Source organism: Castanea sativa, chromosome 10 (assembly GCF_040712315.1).
Source record: "Castanea sativa cultivar Marrone di Chiusa Pesio chromosome 10, ASM4071231v1".
NCBI lineage: Eukaryota > Viridiplantae > Streptophyta > Magnoliopsida > Fagales > Fagaceae > Castanea > Castanea sativa.
Genome location: NC_134022.1, coordinates 35,902,142 through 35,922,312, shown reverse-complemented (window position 1 = coordinate 35,922,312; position 20,171 = coordinate 35,902,142). Strand labels below are relative to the sequence as shown.

At 34.6% G+C, this 20,171-nt stretch overlaps 2 protein-coding genes across 2 annotated transcripts; both read left to right on the top strand.

The window, feature by feature from the left end:
* Window positions 1-1,347: 1,347 nt before the first annotated feature.
* LOC142613002 (putative protein phosphatase 2C 75) lies at window positions 1,348-8,748 on the top strand. The gene is made up of 4 exons (XM_075785181.1): window positions 1,348-1,704; window positions 2,570-2,675; window positions 7,226-7,584; window positions 8,616-8,748. Exons 1-3 carry the CDS (start codon window positions 1,387-1,389, stop codon window positions 7,561-7,563), a joined length of 762 nt encoding a protein of 253 aa, XP_075641296.1. The 5' UTR covers window positions 1,348-1,386; the 3' UTR covers window positions 7,564-7,584; window positions 8,616-8,748.
* A 2,669-nt stretch (window positions 8,749-11,417) lies between these two features.
* Window positions 11,418-18,033, top strand: LOC142614307 (glycosylinositol phosphorylceramide mannosyl transferase 1-like). Its single transcript, XM_075786898.1, has 5 exons — window positions 11,418-11,808; window positions 13,615-14,011; window positions 16,677-16,840; window positions 16,955-17,025; window positions 17,630-18,033. The coding sequence occupies exons 1-5, from the start codon at window positions 11,540-11,542 to the stop codon at window positions 17,788-17,790; spliced, it is 1,062 nt and encodes a 353-aa protein (XP_075643013.1). The 5' UTR covers window positions 11,418-11,539; the 3' UTR covers window positions 17,791-18,033.
* Window positions 18,034-20,171: the final 2,138 nt, after the last annotated feature.

Below are 20,171 nucleotides of genomic sequence, written 5' to 3'. Positions count from 1 at the left end.
AAAAATAACTTAAAATTGTACAGACATTTTTTTATATTGAGTTTTACACAATCTTACTTGAAATAATGTAATTTAATTCCAAACCATTAATATTTACAAGTTGCAAGAGCTGCTGCAGTAGGTAGCATCACCATATATAAAAATATTTCCTACATTACGGGTGGAGTGTACGTGTTCTCTTCCCAGCTCACCGACCCTTGACTGTGAGCCATAGATGGACGTGTACGTGCATGGTTTTTAGTTTTTACATTTATACGCAAAAGCCAATAGACCAGTCTTGGTCGGTGGCGTTGGGCGTACTACTTCGAGTCTTCGGCTCCATGAATACATGCACACTTATCAATAAGTTGGTTTCCTTACGTTTCGAATCTCAAGTGTACACCCAATTATAAGAGCTAATATAAATACGAAACTTCTAAGATTCCTTCGCTCTTTTTCGTTTTTGTTTTTGTATCTTTTGATTCTTTTTCTTTTCCCAGGGTGTGAATATGAGTACAAATTGTTTTTTTTTTTTTTTTTGTGTGCTAAATATGAGTACAAATTGTTTGTTTTAGTTTAGTGTTTTACACTTTTACTTTTATGTTTCACAGATTATAGTTCATCATGTGTTTAATTTTTTTTTTAATTTTTAATTTTGGCTATATTATAAGAAAAAAAATTATGTATAACAAGTTAATATTAGTAATTGAGTATAAAAAGGGACACCATGTAACTAACATATGATTTTTACCCATGTGGATATATTGTGTCTGTTTTAGAACTTCTTTTCTAGCTTTTATTGAAATTACTATAGATAAAATGTAAAAATTAAATAAAGTAAGTACGTAAAACATGTAAATATTAAAAATAAAATAAAATAAATAGATAGTTCATGTAGGACTCACAAAATAGTAGGAAAAAAAAAAGTAATAAGCTGATCTATAATCTAATTGTAAATAGATATGATCATATATAATACATAGTCTTTACTTTTTGGCTTGGTTTTCATTTCTTTTCTCCTTTTGGTGGATGTTGGATGTGTGAATATATAGTATCTTTGGAAGAATAATAATAGTTTTTTTGAACTTAGTTAAGCTAAAAAGGCTTCTGGCCATAATGATTCTTCTTAAATTGGAGAAATGCTATTTCTTTTTTAATTAAATGAAGGTTATCTCAATTCTATATTTATTGTGAGAAAAAGACAATTATAAAGTAAATGCATAAAATGATATATTTCATTTCATTCCATTTGTTTTTTTTTTTATAAAATTAATTTTCAAAGAAAAAAAAGAAGAAGATATACCACAATCTATATCTTTCATTCCATTATATCCATTGCATTCTTTTCTAAAATCCTAAACATAACTTCGAACTTCTCTCTAGGTTTCCACCCTATGTAAGAACTTGATGCACCAAATCATGGCAGAGGAGCTGAAGAACATGTGGAGCACAAGAGGAAGTACAGATGAGTGGGAAGATCTGGTGCGGGCAGCCATAGAGAAGAGTTTTTTGAGGATGGATTACGTGGCCCTTAATCTGTGCATTTGTGGAAAGAAAGGATCATATTGTAGGTACTGCTGCAAGCCTCAAGAGTATGCTATGGTGGGCTCCACTGCTGCGGTGGCTATCTTGACTCCTAACCGTATAGTCGTTGCTAATTGCGGTGACTCGCGCGCCGTCCTCTGCCGTGCTGGGAAGCCCATCCCTCTCTCTGTTGATCATAAGGTAGGTACTACAACTATTACTGCTACTACTAGTATTTTTCTATGTATGGTTACAAGATATGACTCATCAACTATGTGTGTAGTCTCTATTGGGCCACAATCCAATCTTACATGAAATAAGAAAATTAACTAAGAATTTTGATCAATCATCAAAATTATCAATCCAAAATATCAATCACATTTAATAATACAAACACATACATGGAAAATTATTTCTCCTTAAAAGGAAAAACATTGGGGAAAATTTTGGATAAATTCACTATTATAAAATTGGTTGCAATATTCCCTCAAGTTTATGCATTTTTTTTAGAAACAAATTTATACAAAACTAAAAAATTCACACTACAATTATATATATATATATATATATATATATATATATATATATATATATATATATATATTATTTTTAGGAATTAATGCCAACTCACCTGAATTCTTCACGAATTTTGGATATAATAATTCTCCAAGGTTGTGGTACCAAAACCTCTCCCTAGAGAAAACCCCCCAAATTCATCTTCATTCCCTTAAAGAATCCCAACATACTAGCTAGAATTTTTAAATCCAAGAAAAGGCGTTAACTCTGGGTAGATAATGGGTTCGAATATGAATGTTATAGAACTTTTAATTCTGGGGTGATTTACGTATTCTCGTAATTATTGTGTTACTAGTTATAACTGGAGGAATTAGTATAATTTCCAAAATATTTTCTTAGTTAAGATTAAGAAACTGCACAGTTAAAAATTATTAGGTCTCAGGACTTTCTTATATACAGTATAGACTGTATCACGCAGCATGACGTTTGCTGGTTGAAGCAACAGCCACGTCTACTTTGTTGTTTGAATTAAATTGTACTCTTATTGCAGCCCGATAGACTGGAGGAGTTATTGAAGATTAAAAATGCTGGAGGCCATATTGTTTACAGAGATGGTTTTCGAGTTAATGGAATCCTGGATATGTCTCGCTCGCTAGGTAATCTCTTTTAAATGCAAAATCTCTCAAATGCATGTTATGAACTTGTTATCTTCTTATATGATAAATGTCTCAATACTATGTGTACAATACTGTATTATATCTCTTCTTACCATCTTACATCGATCTCTTGCCTGAATTTGGCTATAAAAATGTCTTATTTGTAAGGTGGCTGGGAAAAGACTATAGCATCCTAACTCGTATTAAGTTTTCTAACAGCTTGATAGCAATTGGTGCTAGAATGCTACTAGTTGTTTGGAGTGCTTGGATCGGGTGAGCAATTACTATTTAAGTAAAATTGCCCTAGTAAATTGCTTTGCTATCCGGCTTCACTTACACATTTATGTCTAATGCCCGCGATCTGCAGGTTAAGAATTGGGTCCAGTACTCTGTGCACTTAACCCAAATTGATTCCCATTTTGCATTAGTGCATAAATATTATTAATTGTTTGGTCCAGGGCCTTTTTGTTCTTAATTCAAATCCCAACAACTTGGAAATTTCTAGGACTTCTAGCTTTAGTCCAAGTCTCCAAAGAGTACCTAGTGAAGAAAATAAAACCAACATATGAAAAATAAAAAATAAAAATCCTAAAGTGATATTTTATAAAGTTTAATCTGTACGTTTAGTGGTTTTTACCTTTTTTTTTTTTTAATTCTTTTTTCCATTTCAATATCACATTTCATAATTTGGTAGAGATGATATTGGATGTGGATTGGTGGTATGATGTGATAGCGATGAAAGCAATAAGATTTCATAACTAAACATTTTTTTTATTTTTATATTAGATACAACTATACTTTAACCAACTTTCAATAGATAAATAAATAAGATTTTAGTAAAAAAATTATATCCAAACGCACTATGTACAGGTAGAAATGGGTATGCAAAGAAAGTGTTGTTCTAGTGGCATTTGAACAAGTAAAAACTATGACTTAGTTTAGGGATCAAGATCTTCTCCTTTCCATTTTCCTTGAAGTGGAGATGGTCCATTTTATGATTAAACTTTAATTTTCTTAAAACTAAAGTGAATATTTTGTCAAAATATCATTTAAAATTTAATTATAAAAATAAAGAATGACGTGAGACTACATTCATTTTTGGATTTTTTTAATGATTTAATCTATATCGAGAAAATATATTGATGGAATTGAGAAACAAATATTGGGGCAACTAATAGGCAAAGATCTAGGAACACTAGTGGATTTAAACATTCTGAAATATGGCATGGTTTTGGAGCAGTAATCTACTCGTTCGAGTCAATATTGACACTTGAAAACCATTACGGAGGGGAAAAAAGATTTCCATCAAAAGAGATGCCCTAGTTCTGATACTACTGTGGATGCTTGTGTCACAACGAAAGGGAATGTCATCGTATGATGGGTTTAGGTTAAGGAAACAGGAAGGGGAGTTCCAATAATGGAATTGGCTTCATGCAATGGAAGACATACAAAAACAAGGGAGATCTCAAGTGGGAGAGCAAACATAGGCCAAGAAGAATTGTATTTTGAAGATTTAGGGACAAGGAGAACACGATGGTGGATGGTGTTGGAGAGTCGCAGGCCTAGCAAAACATAGAAGGAAATATACAACTAATAGAGGAAAATCTCAACAAAAAGGAAACCCTAATATGGGGAGAGGGCACAATAGTATTGAGGGTGCGATTGGGGAAATAATATAGATGGAAGAAATGGCAAGGATCACATAACTTAAATGGCTAGAAGGAATCAATAAGAAGAAAAGGGAGGTTTTTGAGCATCAAGAAGTATTAGAGGCGAGTAGAAACCTAAAAGAAGGGACGGAGGGTAAAATGAAGAAGATCTTAACAAAAATTAATATATAAATATGGGACAAAAAGGTTAAGAGAGATTCATGAATGGAATGTGGGGACATGATAGTAGAAACTATAGGCAAATAAGCAAGAAAAATGACAGTTACACATTCTTAATTACATACTCATCCTACACACATATATAGTTACATGGACTGAAATTGTATTTAAAAGTACAATTTCAAAAGAGAATGTGTATGAAGTGTGTAATAAGATTTTTTCAGATACACAAATAGCACAAACCAACCACTTGTTATAAATGAGCCTAAGAAACACTTAAGCTCAAACAAAGCAATGATATAGAAAAGGAGAGCTCGATCAAACCTGTTACAAGGTCTACCCAAGCATGAAAACTAGGCAACGCATAAACTTTTGTTCCTTGAGGAAGATATGTGGATAGATGACAACAACAATAGAATGAAATGTGATAAGCTGTGGAGGGTGACAAGGTTCCAAGCTTCGGCAACGGAGACTTTTGTTCCTAAATCCGTCATTTAAAATTATATACTATCAAATAAAGAATGAAACTGATTCTGAATGATGTGACATTACATTCATTTTTAGATTTGATAATTATTAAATATGTATTGAGAAATAAATTATCTCTATTTTAAAGCAAAAGAGAGCAGATGTTAAATGTTGAAATTCTTTTTGTATTTATTAAAAAAAATGGAGAGTTTTTTTTTTTTTTTTTTTTAAGTGTAACTAACATTTTTTATTAACATGTTTATATAGTCTTTGAAAAATCTAATATCTCCAAGATAGAGAGATGTTAATATTGGTGCCATTGGTGTTCCAATGCTATTTGTTCTTCAAGGCAATAACAGTTGCAATTTTCACGTAGTTATGATGGTGGAGGATAAAATGGCATAGACATGGATGGGTTAAGTTTGGAAATCACATTAGATGGTGATTAAAAGAGCCAGGTCAATTAAGAATTTCATTTATTTAAGTTAAGTCTTATTACTAAGAACTATTATTCATGTGAGAGGATGAAGTGTACACATTTATTATACTCCTAAAATATTCTATAATTTTTTAATATTATTAAAGAACAATTATAATATCCTTAACTCAAAGAACATCTATATTCAATATTGTGCCCTTCTGATCTAAAATGATGACATCTACTTCAAATACTTTAAATTGCTTAGTTATGTAAAAAGAGAGCATATATCACTACAAGAAAGTTGCCGCTAATAAATACACATCAACGATGACCATTCACGGTCATCGCTAAAGGTTCAAAAAAAATGATCACCGCACATCCTTGGTGCAATGGTCACTCCACAAGTATAAGTGCTTGTGGGGTGTGAGGAGTAAGGGTCGGGGTTCAAGTCTCCAAGAGTGAGCTTCATACATATACACTTAAATTAGGTTAGAGTAGAATTCTATCTTGAATAAAAAAAAAAAAAAGGTTAAAAAAAAATGTTATTAGCGAGCTAATACATGGTTGTTAGTTTGATGGAGACAAACTTTTTTCATCTTTAGTAAATGGCATTAAGCTATTTGTGAGGACAATAAATGTTTTTGCGGTGACATTGGCGGCGTCATTGAAATGAGATGTCTATTAGCGACGACCATTATCGTCTCTAATAGTGACTTTTTAGCAATGACAATATATATATATATATATATATATATATGTGTATATATATATATATATATTTTTTTTTTTTGGGTTAATAGGGAACTTAAATTAAAAACTAAGAATTACAGAGTCTAGGGTAGGCCACACCCCAAGCATCAGCCAATAATTGGTACAAAACAGGGGGAGGGGGGTGAGAATACAAAAAAAAAAATTCTCCCTAATGGAGCAGCCTTCTTTAGCAATCAGATCAGCACTCTTTAATCCTTAATATCTTCCTTTCTAAAAATTAGCTTCTTCTTCTTCTTTTTTTTTAATTAAAAAAAAAAATCAAGGATTTTAACTTTAGGTGGTCACGTAAGATGGTGATTTTTGGTAACTTTATTACTCCATGAATTTGTTTTATTAAACTTGTATAATTTCCTTCAAGACTTATTGGATAAACTAACCCTTGACAAAAACTATTTGAATTGCATGTTCTTAGGAAGTGCCAACAGCATTTTAATCCCTCTCAGTAGTCAGTAGCATCATGATATTTTTCACTGATATAAAGCATCATAATATACGCTTTTGGGAAATTTACTCAATTTATAGTCTTCCTTATTTTCTATATTATTTAAATAAGAACATTGTACATATCATTGAGTATTAAGTTTTTGTGCTTGATGTTTATCTAGTGTCAGATAAATTACTCAATTACCAACTCATAATTAAGATATTTTTGGCTATTTCTAACAATTCATCTGATAACCTATACCAAATTAATTTGTGGTACTTCACTCCATTTAATTTGTATTGCTTTCATCATTTATGACTCATTCAGAACAAGTTTTGTTATATAAAAGCATAATAATGTAGTACTTCTCTATTTTAAGTTGGAAACTATTGACTAATTCCTTACTTAGTGTCCAATACACACCTATATGATATAAACTATATCTAACATACCTTAGGCATGTTTTCTATACGTCACACACACACACACACACACACACAGTGGAAAAGTTTTTTTTTTTTTTTCTCTCTTCAACATGGTTAGGCATGATAATGACATGCATTGAACATGTGATGGGGTCAATCTTAATAATTTGGTGATCTTAGCGTCTAAAACATCAATTTTACTTCTAAAACAGGGGACTTGTTTCTAAAAACAATCATAACATCAAAACCTAGTACTTCCATCACAAAAAGAGATCCAGAAGATGAGTGCTTGATTATTGCAACTGATGGCATTTGGGACGCTATATCCAATGATTTGGTATGCCAAGTAGCAAGAACATGTCTAAAAGAAGGAAGTCCAGCTACAGCTCTAAGAAGCTCCTCTTCTAGTCATGCCATGAGTGGTGATGACACCAAGGTCTTGTTCCCATCTAAGAGTGCTTTTGCAGCAACAATACTTTGTCGCCTTGCGCTAGGACGAGGAAGTACTGAAAATATCAGTGTTATAGTTGCTGATTTGATGGGGCATTGAGGGAAAATACTAATGAATGGGGTAAGCTCTTTCCATGTAGAACTTTGCTATGGTTTTATGTTACATGACTCTTGCATTTTCACGAACATCAAGTATGGAAAAAATAATTGCATCGTTTAGACAATATAGGCTATGTTCATGAATTAATGTTAATTTTAAAAAGTATAATTACCTTGTTCTGACATTTTAACTACGTGTGGAGTGGAATAAGTTGAATAAAATGTTTCTGAAATATTGTGCTTATTCAATTTGGATAGTTAAAACACAAAAAATTTCAGCAATTTGCTACTTTAATTAAATGAAGAATCCTAATATAAACTCAAAAAATTTTGGGTTATGAACACAAATTACTAATGGCTTTTCAAACGTAGATAGTTGGAAAATTTTTGGATTTTCAAATACCAAAATGTATGTAGGAGAGTAGTTATCATTTGACAAAAGATAATATTTGCTTTATTTGTGGTTGTACTGTGTATGTGGAAAATGTACATCTGTTAAAGGAGTGCATTAAACTCGAGCTATTTGTTGTCTTTCTTGCTGCCTAGTCAGTTTATTTCTTACAACATTCAAGAATGCAATGACTACAATATTGCCTAGTTGGATTGACATGTTGAAGAGGAGAACTAGTTTGGCATGTGGTTTCATTCAGATAATTAGCTGTTTGTGGAATAGGAGAAATAAAAAGTGGGTTTTCACACTATTTATACTCAATTCCCTATTTTTACTTATGCTATTCCTTAATCACACTTTGTTAAACTTAATACTAATGGGCATTCTTATTGGAACTTCAGAGCGGTTGGTGCAGGCTTTGTATGAGATGTGGTCATATTATATAGATTAGAGAATAGAAAACTTACTAAAAAGAGAAAATAGTAGATTCTATGTACTTAACCGGCTTAAGTCCAGTTCTACTCGTGGGACACATAGGGATAGAACAGCCATTGTTAGAAGAGATGAACATGTATGCAAACAAATTCTACGTTTATTGTCCACCTAGCTTTCATGCTTTTTGCGAACGATTGCAAATGTAATTATTTAAACAATCTTTGTAGGTTTTCGCTCAAACAAGTGCAACACTGACCAGTGGACTTTCAAGTTAAGCAACGGAGAGTTTGGATCAGCTTTCAGTGGCGTTTGTGGATGTTAGGAACAACTTGGAATTTTTATTAGATATATAGTTTCGGGATAAAATGTTTAGTACTTTTTGGGGGTATGGAAACATTTTGTGTTCTATTAGCATCTTTAGCAAGTTTTTTTTTATTCATTTTGAGACAGTTTGTCCAATAGGCATCTGTTGTAAACTCAGATACCATATGCTATATATCTGTGTGTGTGAACATGTAAAGCCTTTATTTTATAAAACAACACATTCCAAAGGATCACAGTCTAATGTAACATTATTTTGTGATCCTATAAGATTTTTCTTAATTTTTTTGGGTGCATTTTATGATCGTAGTTTATTAACCCTTGTTGTTGAGTACTGTCCACCATGTGAGGTGGTGTGCCATTACTTTGTAAAACGACATATTGCGGGACATTAACCATAACTCGATATTAACAATGATTTTAATAGATTCATTAAGCCGGATAACTTGGGAAAGTAGCAAATTTTTTATTTATTTAGAATACTAAGTACTTTAACACATACACATAGTGAGATTCGATAAAAAAAAGTAGTAAGTTCATATTAATTCATTAATCACATTAAAGTACATTTAAATGATATAATGTCTCTTTATATATATGGTCTGTTTGGATAGAACTTATTGCTGAAAACTGAAAACTGAAAACACTGTAGCAAAATAATTTTTAAATGTATAAAAAACACTGTTCATGCCAAAAATTACTGTTCATTGGCCTAAAATCACTGTTCATGGCCAATGAACAGTGACAGACACGCATGAAAAAAAAAAAAACTAAACTCAGACGTGGACGTGGACGCCAATCCAAACGCCCTCATAGTGTTGCATTCATCATTGTACACAACTAGTACATGTTTTGCACAATGCGCTATAATTCATAGGGCATGTTTGAATACAATTTATTTTGTTGAAAACTAAAAACATTGTAGCAAAATAATTTTAAAACGAGTCCCAATACGAACATGACATGACAAGACAAACTGCACTGAAAATAAAATGGTTAGGTGTTGAGCCAAAAAGTTACTAGAATGAATGGCTGAAATTTACTTTGATTAAAAATTTATATTTGAATGAATAGTTGGTGTTTAGTGTATTTGTGTCATGGATATATAATAATATGATATTGATTAATGTTGTTGAATATTTTGTCTATAATGCTACCTGTGCATTTGTCTTCATTTATGTGCATAGTGTCGTGGATCCACTAAAAGAAACGCGAAATGCAAAACGTGCAATCAATGCAATCCAAATGAAGGTATAGTATGGTAAACACATTAGTCTCCATTCCCTTTTAACTAACTTAACAAAAAAGATCACAACAATAATTATCCAAATTATCCAACTATATTCGGAAAACATCACTATTCCCTTTATCTCTGTCACATGAGAGGATCAAACTCTTAAAAGAATTCACATGTATTTCATTTTTTTTATAAATATTACACCAAAAATGAACATACAATTTTTTCAAAGATTTGAGCTAAGGTAGTACTTCACCCTTGTCTAAGCTCAAAAATCTCCTCTTAGGATCCGCATCCGGCTAAGATGTCCTCAAATGTGCGACTTACCTACATTGACAGAGGATATAAGCTTTCAATTTTCAAGGTGTGGATACACTGCAAACTTCCACGTGAGTTGCTCCTCAAAGACATTGAACCTACATAATAAACACAAATAGTTTAGCTCAAACATTTTAAAAAAACACTTGGTTAACAAAAATAATCTCACTTGACATTATGAACCTCAACCTAAATAAATTTCTAGGGTTTATGAGGTTTTCCATTTGGATCAAAATTCAAATACCCAACATCAACCAAAATTATCTATATCAAACACAACTAAAACACATCACTTATACCATTAATTATACCTATTTCGAATATGCTTTTTTCTGAGCAATTGATACCTATTTGTAACAAACCAAGCTGCTCTTCTATGGATTGGATTTGTGGATTTTACCTTTCACAAAAACAGATTCCCTAATCGACCTGAAAGTATGTTTGATATTGAACTGTTATTAATACTCCATGAGCCATATATTCACTGTCAATGTCAACCTCAAAGCAATTTTTTTTTTCTAAAAAAAAAAAATTTAGGCATAAGTCATTGCTTATTTGCTATTTTTTATTTTTGAGAAAATTATTTGGTACTTAAATTGCGTTTGGTTTGGATTGCGTTTCCCGTGCACTGCATTTGCGTTTTCCTTCTTTTTTATTTATTTATTATTATTGAGAAGCATGTGAAAGTGGGACACAGGCCTGCCAGTGGGTCCCATGCACTGTGCACGGGACCCACTACCCACTACCTCTTTGAATGTCCAAATTTTGCACTAAAATATGTCCCACCAGTGGATCATGCGCACTATTCATGGAGTCTCAAATTTCTTTTTTTAGTAATTTTTTCATTAAAAATGGGTCTTACGGCACTATTTATATATTTAAAAATTATTTTGCTACAATATTTTCAATTTTCAGCAAAATAAGCGGTATTTAAACGGATAACGTATATAGATCACACACAGAATTGGAGGGAAGGACTATTTGAAAACAGACTCATATACGAGGACTAAAATGAAAAGCTTTGAACTTAAGGAGATTGGTCTAAAATTTACAATTTATAATAAGGCGAAAAACATAACTTACCCTTGTTTTTATTTGTTACTGTTTGTTAACAGTTCAAATGTCAACAACAACAATCATGTCTGAAAGACAGTTGCAATTTTCACGCGTACACGGTTCCTCTTTGAACAACCGCATTATTAGGTAACCAAAAAAAAAAAAAAACACACAAGTCCCTCCAATGACGATCGTCAATTGAATGGACTTTGAGTCCCCATGTCTACCCTCATTGGGATCAGAGGCGAGGACGACAACTCCATCGACGCCTTGTACTCGCCGGCGAAGGAAAAAGCGGCGAACAGAGGCGCCTACAGTAACCGCTCGCCGCTTCTACTTCGCCGAGCTCGTCAGCTTCTCGGCGAGGCCAAGCTGAAACTTTTTCTGTGTTTCTTTGCTCTCTGCGTCCTCGTTTTTGTCACCTCAAGGCTTAGTTCCTTCATGGGTTGGAATCCTCACTACCCTTCTTCAGTCTCTTCTCCTTCTAGGTACCTTTTTTTTTTTTTTTCCTTTTGTACTTCGTGTGTAATGTATGTTTTTGTGGGTGTGATTTATTTTACTTATATTGTTTTGGGTTCTTTGGGAATTTGCCAAATGGGGTGAGTAATTGAATTCTGATTTTGTTGCCTTTTAAGCTAACTTCTTTTTAAGATTTTGGTATGGGATACCTCCTTTGAATTGACAAATTTGTGATTGAAATTGAATTGTTACGCATGTTCTCTGATAAATAAAATATGTGTTGCTTTTGTGATTCATAATAATGCATCAAAAAATAGAATAAGAAAAAAAAAAAAATTAGGAACCAATCATTAACAATAATAACTAGAATCATAGAATGATGTCTCATTAATCTGTGGTCCCTGCAATTGATTGTATTACCAAATAAAGGCTTTACATGTTCACATCATGGCATCAGAGTTTACCAAAATATGCTTATGTGACAAAATGTCTCAACATGGCATATGTGGGGGGTGGATTCTTGGAAGGGTGGAAATCACTCCAAGATGTGGATGATGGGTTACCGGGCTGCCTCAGTGTTGTACCGGTTCAGTACTGCCAATCAAAAGGTAAAGCTAAGGAAATGTCAAGCTAGGAAGTACAAACACTTCATTTGGGGTGCCATATCGGAGTCATACCTGCCATTTCATGTAATAATTTTTCAGAAATTGCTCGTGTCGCCATGTTGTGTCTGTACTTCCTAGATGTCAAGGATTGTATATTGCTAAGTTGGTGGAGAATGCTTTTATATTAGAAATTGCTTAGCTTCTTTCCTCTTTGAAGAGGGGTTTGTATACATTCAGCCCTATCTGCTCTCTCCTCATGTCTTAGTCCTCGAAAATCAATTTTTTCAATACAGCCTTGGGAGGGGTTGATGTTGGGCTGATGGGATCGTTATCTAGGCAGCACCTCTCAAGTGTTGGGGAAAAGTAAAATTATTGCTAATGTGATCGATCTGGAGGATGACTGTAGAACGTCTCTCCGGCTATGCTGACTGTCATTACCAGTAGTTAGGGTAGTGATGACTGATTACCATGTAAGTCTAGGAATGGGCTTGGGTTGATCATCAACCAGACCCATGGTGAGTCCATTTGCCTCCTCTGTTCAGACTTTTGTTTATTTGGCTTTTATTTCAGCCCTCCATCATCAAACCTTACTAAAGATTCCTACAGAGTACAAAATGTTTCTAAACATTCTGTTCCAAACAATACACCGAATAAAGTCCCAAACCATTACCAACATCCACAAACTGCACTCAAAACTAATCCAAACTATTTGTTGCTTGACTTGAAGGTCCATTGGCCACTGTTACACTTGTTTGAGTGGAAACCTGCAAAGAGTAGAAATAATTAGTCTTTAGGGGAGCTTTTGCAAAGAGCATGAAAGCTAGGTGGACATTTAATGCAGAAACCATTTGCTTTCATGTTCATCTATTCTAATAGTAGCTAATCTACCTCTAGATGTCCCACAGGTAGAACTGGCCTTCGTACTCCTCTAAGTAACAATAGAAAGCAAGCTTAGTTGGCAGTTAAGCACATCTACATTCAAAGAAAATAGAGTACACTTACCTTGCTCTCATTAGGTATTTTGTACCCCATGAAGCTATAAGACTCTTGTCATCTTGCTCCCTTCCCCTGTGATGATTACATTTGAATCAAATAACTTGTGCACTTAATACAAGAAATAAAGTAACAAACAAAAAAAAAAACAGAGACATTTCCGTATTACCTCTCACCTATCTTTAAATAGGATCCTTGTGTTGTTATTAATAACCTTGGTGTTTATTTATCTTTCAGGGGTGGGTACACAGTACTTATCAACACTTGGAAGCGGAATTCTCTTCTCAAGCAATCTGTTGCTCATTATGCATCCTGTAGTGGGACTGAAGCAATCCATGTGGTATGGAGTGAAAGTGATCCGCCTTCAGAGAGTCTGAAAGCCTATCTTAAGAAAATTGTGTTTTACAAGTCGCAAACAGCTCAGAAACCCAATTTTAAGTTTGACATAAATGAAGAGGATAATTTAAACAACAGATTTAAACCAATTGAGGACCTCAAAACAGATGCAATTTTCTCAGCTGATGATGATGTAATTGTTCCATGTCCTACATTGAATTTTGCTTTCACTGTATGGCAAAGTGCTCCATTTGCAATGGTGGGATTTGTTCCTCGCATGCACTGGCTAGAGAAGGCGGTTAGTAATCTTAACCCTTCCAGTATACTTGCTTTGCCATTTTCTGGATCTGATTACTTTTCTATTTTTTTATGGAAGAAAAGAAATGTTTGTTAGAAGACCGTAAGTGATTAATTAAATATAGTAATCAGCAACAAAATGCAAGTTTATGAAAGATTTTTTTTTTTTTGTTGTTGTTGTTGTTGTTGAAGAAATAGAGGGGTTTTTGTTGTAGGAGAGAGGAACTCTTTATTTTGGAACCTATCCTCACATGTCAATAGCTTGACCTCTATAATATAGATATTTGCTATAAAATAATAAAAACTAAAGCCTTAGTCCCAAATCTTTGGGGTTGGCTATAAATCCTCAACAAACTAATCAAGGTTGGCCATATGTATTCTTTTCCACCATTCCCTATCCATCCAAAGTCATGCTTAGTTATCTTCTTAGTTGACATGGTTTTTTATTTTTACTACTTCTATTAATGTTATTTTAGATCTTCCTTTACCTTTTTTTGTTCCCACAACTTGAATCAACTCACTCTTTTTCATTAGTGCATGACTCTTATTTGCACATGGCCAAACCATCTCAAGCAATTCTCTCCCATCTTTTTAGCGATAGGATTCACTCTAACATAGGTCGTGATAATGTAAGTAGGGCTGTCCACGGGTCGGGCCGGGTCGGGTTTGTGCCCAACCCGGATTTGACCCGACCTTATCGGGTGGGGAATATTTCGACCCGCAACCGACCCGGATAACGTTTCAGATCAACCGGGTCGGGTCGTATCAGTTTTCGGGTGAGATTCGGTCGGTTTTGGTTTTTTCGATATCGTCGGATTTTGGCCGAAATCTGGCTGAATCTAATGAGCTTTGGCCGATAACTCGCCGGATCTATGAAATTATGGCTGAGATTTGGCCGAGTCAGAGTCGAGCTTACCGGAGTTTGGCCGAGTTTGAGTAGATTTGGGCTAGCTTCACCGGATTCAAGCATATCTGAGTGAGGATTTGAGTAGATCTGAGTAAAGGAAGGCCAAACATGGCCGGATCGGAGCTGAGAAGCGCCAGATCGTCGCCGGATTTCGGCCTTCTTTGAGGTTTTGTCGGGCGGGTCTGGTAGCTCGGGTTTTTGAGGACAAAACCCGCCACTCGACCCGCCGGAGTCCGGTTCTGAAGGTTGGGACCCATCACCGACCTGTCGGAGGTGTCAGTCCGGTCGTGACGGGTCGGTTCCGGTCGTGTTGGTCGGTTCCAGCGGGTTCTCGGTTTGCCTGGACAGCCCTAAATGTAAGACATTATAGGTTATTAAACCACTAAACTCCTTTAAATCTTACCGCCAAATGTAATGCTATTTAGGAGGACAATTAAATATGAAACCACGAAGAATTCATGATGTGCACAGTGAAGTACCAAAATGAAGTATGCATTGGTATCTTTATGTGCACAAAGGGCTAATACAAATATGTGAACCCGTACCTCCCATATTGTCTGCTCATCTTTTACAGATTTACCACACTATTCTATTACGTGGCCCATATAGCAACAATTTCTAGTTGGACAACTTGGACCTATCATTTTGTACCTTGTCCCAAAAAGATAGAATATGTTCCATTTACTGCTTCAAATAAATGACTTGATTTAAATGAGAGTGCTAAGTGCTCCCCTATATTGGGAACATTAAAGATGTGGAAAACATAATCCATGGGTTTTGGGCTCGATTTGGCTGGGTAATTTCCATTTAGTTAGGGTATAAGGTCCGGGGTGCAACAGCCTAAACCTGCCTTGTTGCTGTCCCCCACCCCTCCCTCCCTCCCTTTAGGTCTTTAAAAAACCTGGACAAAAATTGCTTTATCATGAGAGAGAGAGAGAGAGAGAGAGAGAGAGAGAGAGAAAAGCCTTAAGGCTAGAGAAAAACAAAAGAACAAAGAGCAGAGAAGGAAAAGTAACAAGAGGCAAGGATTATAAAGCTTCGAAACTATGTTAACAAAATCATGGAAGTATGGAACTATAATATTTAAGGGAGGAGCTGGAAAAATTTTGGATGCCAGCCCTCTTTACTATTTGTTTCTCATGTAGGAAAGATAACTACAATGGGATAGGGAATAATTGTGATGATAACAGCTGGTAGGGAGTAGGATTCCTCTCTACCTGAATCTTCTAGACTCTTCTAGAAGAATACTACCCATACAACACGAGTACAACCCTTATAATTTCATCTTTCTACTTCTCTAACACTTTCCAATCCAATTAATAAGGATAGATACACACCTTTGGTTCCCCCCCCCCCCCCCCCCCCCCAAAAAAAAAGGAAAACCCACATGTTACACTTGTTGAGAGAGAGAGAGAGTTCACATTCTCTTTTAAGAACCTGTTTGGAGTTGTAATGTACCTTCTGACTTGGAACAACTACCATAGTGCAGATCCCAATTTAATGTAATTCAATCTAATCACTTAAAGTTTTAATCCAATCCTTTTGGTTTCTATAAATTTTTATCAGAAGGCAGATAATTAAAAAAAAGAGTGTTTTTATGCAACAATTTTTTCAGAAGTTCATTAAATTGACTGCCTCTTTATGTGACAGTAAACCTGGGATGGAAGTACCTGCACATCTCAGGTTTCTTTGAAAATGTTGATTTCGGTATCCTTATTGTGTAATATTTTCTGACAATTTTCTTGTTCCTATTTAACAGAAGCATGGTGATACATATTACAAATATGGAGGATGGTGGTCAGTTTGGTGGATGGGCACTTATAGTATGGTTCTCTCAAAAGCCGCATTTTTTCACAGGAAATACTTGGATCTATATACCCACAAGATGCCCTCACCCATTCATGATTATGTATCCAGGGAGAGGTTAGCAGTTATTATTTTACTATCTTTTAGAGATTTTTATTTCTGTGACAAAATAAACGCACTTTTATTTAATTATTTTTTTAATGTCCCTAATTGAATCTCAATCTCATACAGAAATTGTGAAGATATTGCAATGTCACTGCTTGTTGCCAATGCCACTAGTGCTCCTCCAATATGGGTGAAAGGTAGTTGTCTTTACCTTTCTTGATGTAAGTTTGTCACTTTGTCTGGAAAGCGCACTGGATAAGCCTTGAAGTGCTTTTAATGTCCAAAGGACTGTAAATACAATACCTTTATGTTTTCTAAATAGACAAGCAACCCCCCTATGGTTGGCTACTTGGCGTTGTGTATTCTTCAATCATCTGTTCCATTAAAGGGTCATATTATGTTTGATACAAGTCTTTTAAGGTAGCTTTGTTTCACATGAATATTGGTTGGTTGGTTGTATTGGAAACCAAACCAACTTCTTTCAAAGGAACATAACCATATAAGAATTCTTTTAACCAAAATGTCAGAGAAACCAAAATCTCAAACCTCTCACCCACCAAGGACTATCCTAACTCATAAAATCATGAATTGTGTTTGTGTCTTCTTTATGAGACGGGCTCTAAAGATTGGCTCCTCTTAAGATTTTGCGAACTGAATTTGTTAATTTATTACATTCTAATTCTTTCCCAATACCCGCCCAAGGAAAATCTCAAATTGGATCACAAAAGCTCAAATTGATTCTTTCAGTTACATAAAAGATCTTTACCTCTGACAAGAAAATGCCCTCTTTGAATTTTGCAGGGAAGATCTATGAGATTGGATCATCAGGCATAAGCAGTTTAAAAGAGCACAGTGAAAAGAGAAACAAATGCCTCAGTGATTTCGCTACCCTCTATGGTACCATCCCTCTTCTATCAACCAATGTTAAAGCTGTGGATGCGAGGCAAGAATGGTTCTGGTAATTTTTTAGCTGTAAAAATCATTCCCTGCCTGCCGATAACAATTTCAGTAATATATGTTCTGTATATTCTTTTGGAACACAGTGACCATACTTATAAGCTATATCACGAACATGCTTGTGTTTTCAGTCTGCTTGTTTTGTAAATAAGCTGTGTGGCTGTATTCATTATTTTTTAGGGATAATTACAAATTACCTACCTGTGGTTTATTCTGAATTTACCTTAACCACCCATGGTTTCATTTTTTACTTTTTACCCCACCTAACGTTACTTCTGTTTAGTCTCTCTTACCCACCTCTCTTAAAAAAGAAAGGTAAATAAGCCTTTTTACTCTCATTTTATATCTCTCTCATCTCAAAACAAGAAAAACAAAAAAAGAAAAGAAAACAAGATCAAAATGGGCTATTTTAAACTCAGGAATATGCATCTCTTAATACATGGCTCAAATTAAAATTTTTTCAAACCCAGAACACAAGAAGACCACCATAATCACCTTCATCATGACAGTCAGCCTGCAAAACAACAAAAAAAAAATCCCAATTTTGAACAACCCCAAGTTTCAAAGGAAAACAACAAACCCACCTAAAAAAAATCTCAATGTTGAGAGCATTAACCCCCACCTTGCTGTCGCCATGAGGCGACCTTGACCTCTGCAACCACGTTCAGCCTTAATCCAACACCTTCCACTAACCAAATTCATAATTCAAAAAACCCATCACCAATCAATAACCCACTATCAAACTTTCAACACATCAATATCGTCATTTTAGAAAAAAGAAGTGAGATTTTCTACGAATTGATTTTGGGTTTTGTTTAAGACTCATACCTTAATCCATGATTCAACCCCCAAGTCAGCCATTATAAAAGAACATATGAATACCTCAGAGCCTTGGGTTTGAATCATGGTAGGCTAGATCAGAGAGTGAGATAGAGAAAGAAATCCAACCATGGATTTGGTGGTGCGGTGGCAGCCCTAGTTGGTGATTCTATCTTGATAATCGGTGTTGGGTTGAGCTCATGGATCATGGAAGATGAAGGGCAGAGAGAGAGATTGAGGGAATTGGAAAGAGAGAGACTAGTGACTTCTTTTTTCCTTTTTGTTGTTGCGCAAGTTGCTAATTTTGTGGTACATCTTTCAGTTCAAATATTCATATTGTATGTACCCATGATTTTCAAGCAAATTAGTAGATCTACCTCATGTGGATGGGAGTGTGTTTTGGAAGAGAGGAGTGTTTGATCTGTTTTGGGTTTTGTTTTTGATAAAAAATGTGTTAGAGTAACATCTAAAAGGGAGGTGGGTTACGGAATAGTAACGGAGTGAAGCATAGGTGGGTAAAGTGTCAAAAATGAAACCACGGGTGGGTAAGTTAAATTCGGGCTAAACCATGGGTAATCTGTAATTATCCTTAATTTTTATATTAAAAGAATTCATTAATCTTCCTCATTCTGAATTGTATATTTCGGATTTGGCATTTCAATTGGGATTGCTTTGCTGAAGCAATACTTCCTGATATTATTAATTCCTTTTGGATATCTGCACAACCACCGCCCATTTTGTGTCACCTATTGCTTCTGGATATCTACACAAAGCGCTGACCAAAGAAATCTACATAACAATTGCCTCTTTTTTGTCAACTACTTGTTTAATATTGTTTTTTTCTTTTAATTTTTTTTTGGTTTATTTGTTTAGAAACCGCTTTTTCAAGCTTTCTTTTTTTAAGGTACAAATATACTTTTAATACTTTTTAGCAATTAAACAAACAAGTTTTCAATAAAAGAAACTACTTTATGGAAAAGGGTCTGTTTGTGGAACAAGAGGTTGTATGTGTCTTACTTAAAATGAAATATTTTCAATAGCTATGTTCTGTAGGGTGGACTTGTTTACGAACAAGGAAGCTATAACATATTCATACCTAACGATTTTCCACAAAGTGGAAGTGGGGGTGGGGGGAAGATGTTACTATGTGGTATTCTTAGTCCAATCCAACTTCATTCCTCTTTGAGACTATTAACTGCTTGTGCTTGGTTTAGGATATCCTCTTTTCTAAAAAGCCTTGTAATCAAGTGAGGAAAGCCAGATTTAGAATCCGTTTTCACAGCCTTTTTGCCCAAATGAGATATCATTCTTAGTGGAATCAGAGGCTTTAAAAAGGAGTATTTTCATCAGCCGTGTTCGGTAGGGTGGAGCAAAAGTGAGGAAATTTTTTACATGAATAAGGGTGTTGGGAGATCTCCTTGTAATGACTTGTTTAAATAAAGTAGAAGGATAAGATTCTCAAATCACTTGCTTAAGATATTTCATGTTTTATTTTTATCCTATTGAAAGTGATGACTATTTGTTGGAGGTTTCTGAACTGGGGTTATCACCTTATTAACTAAGGGAG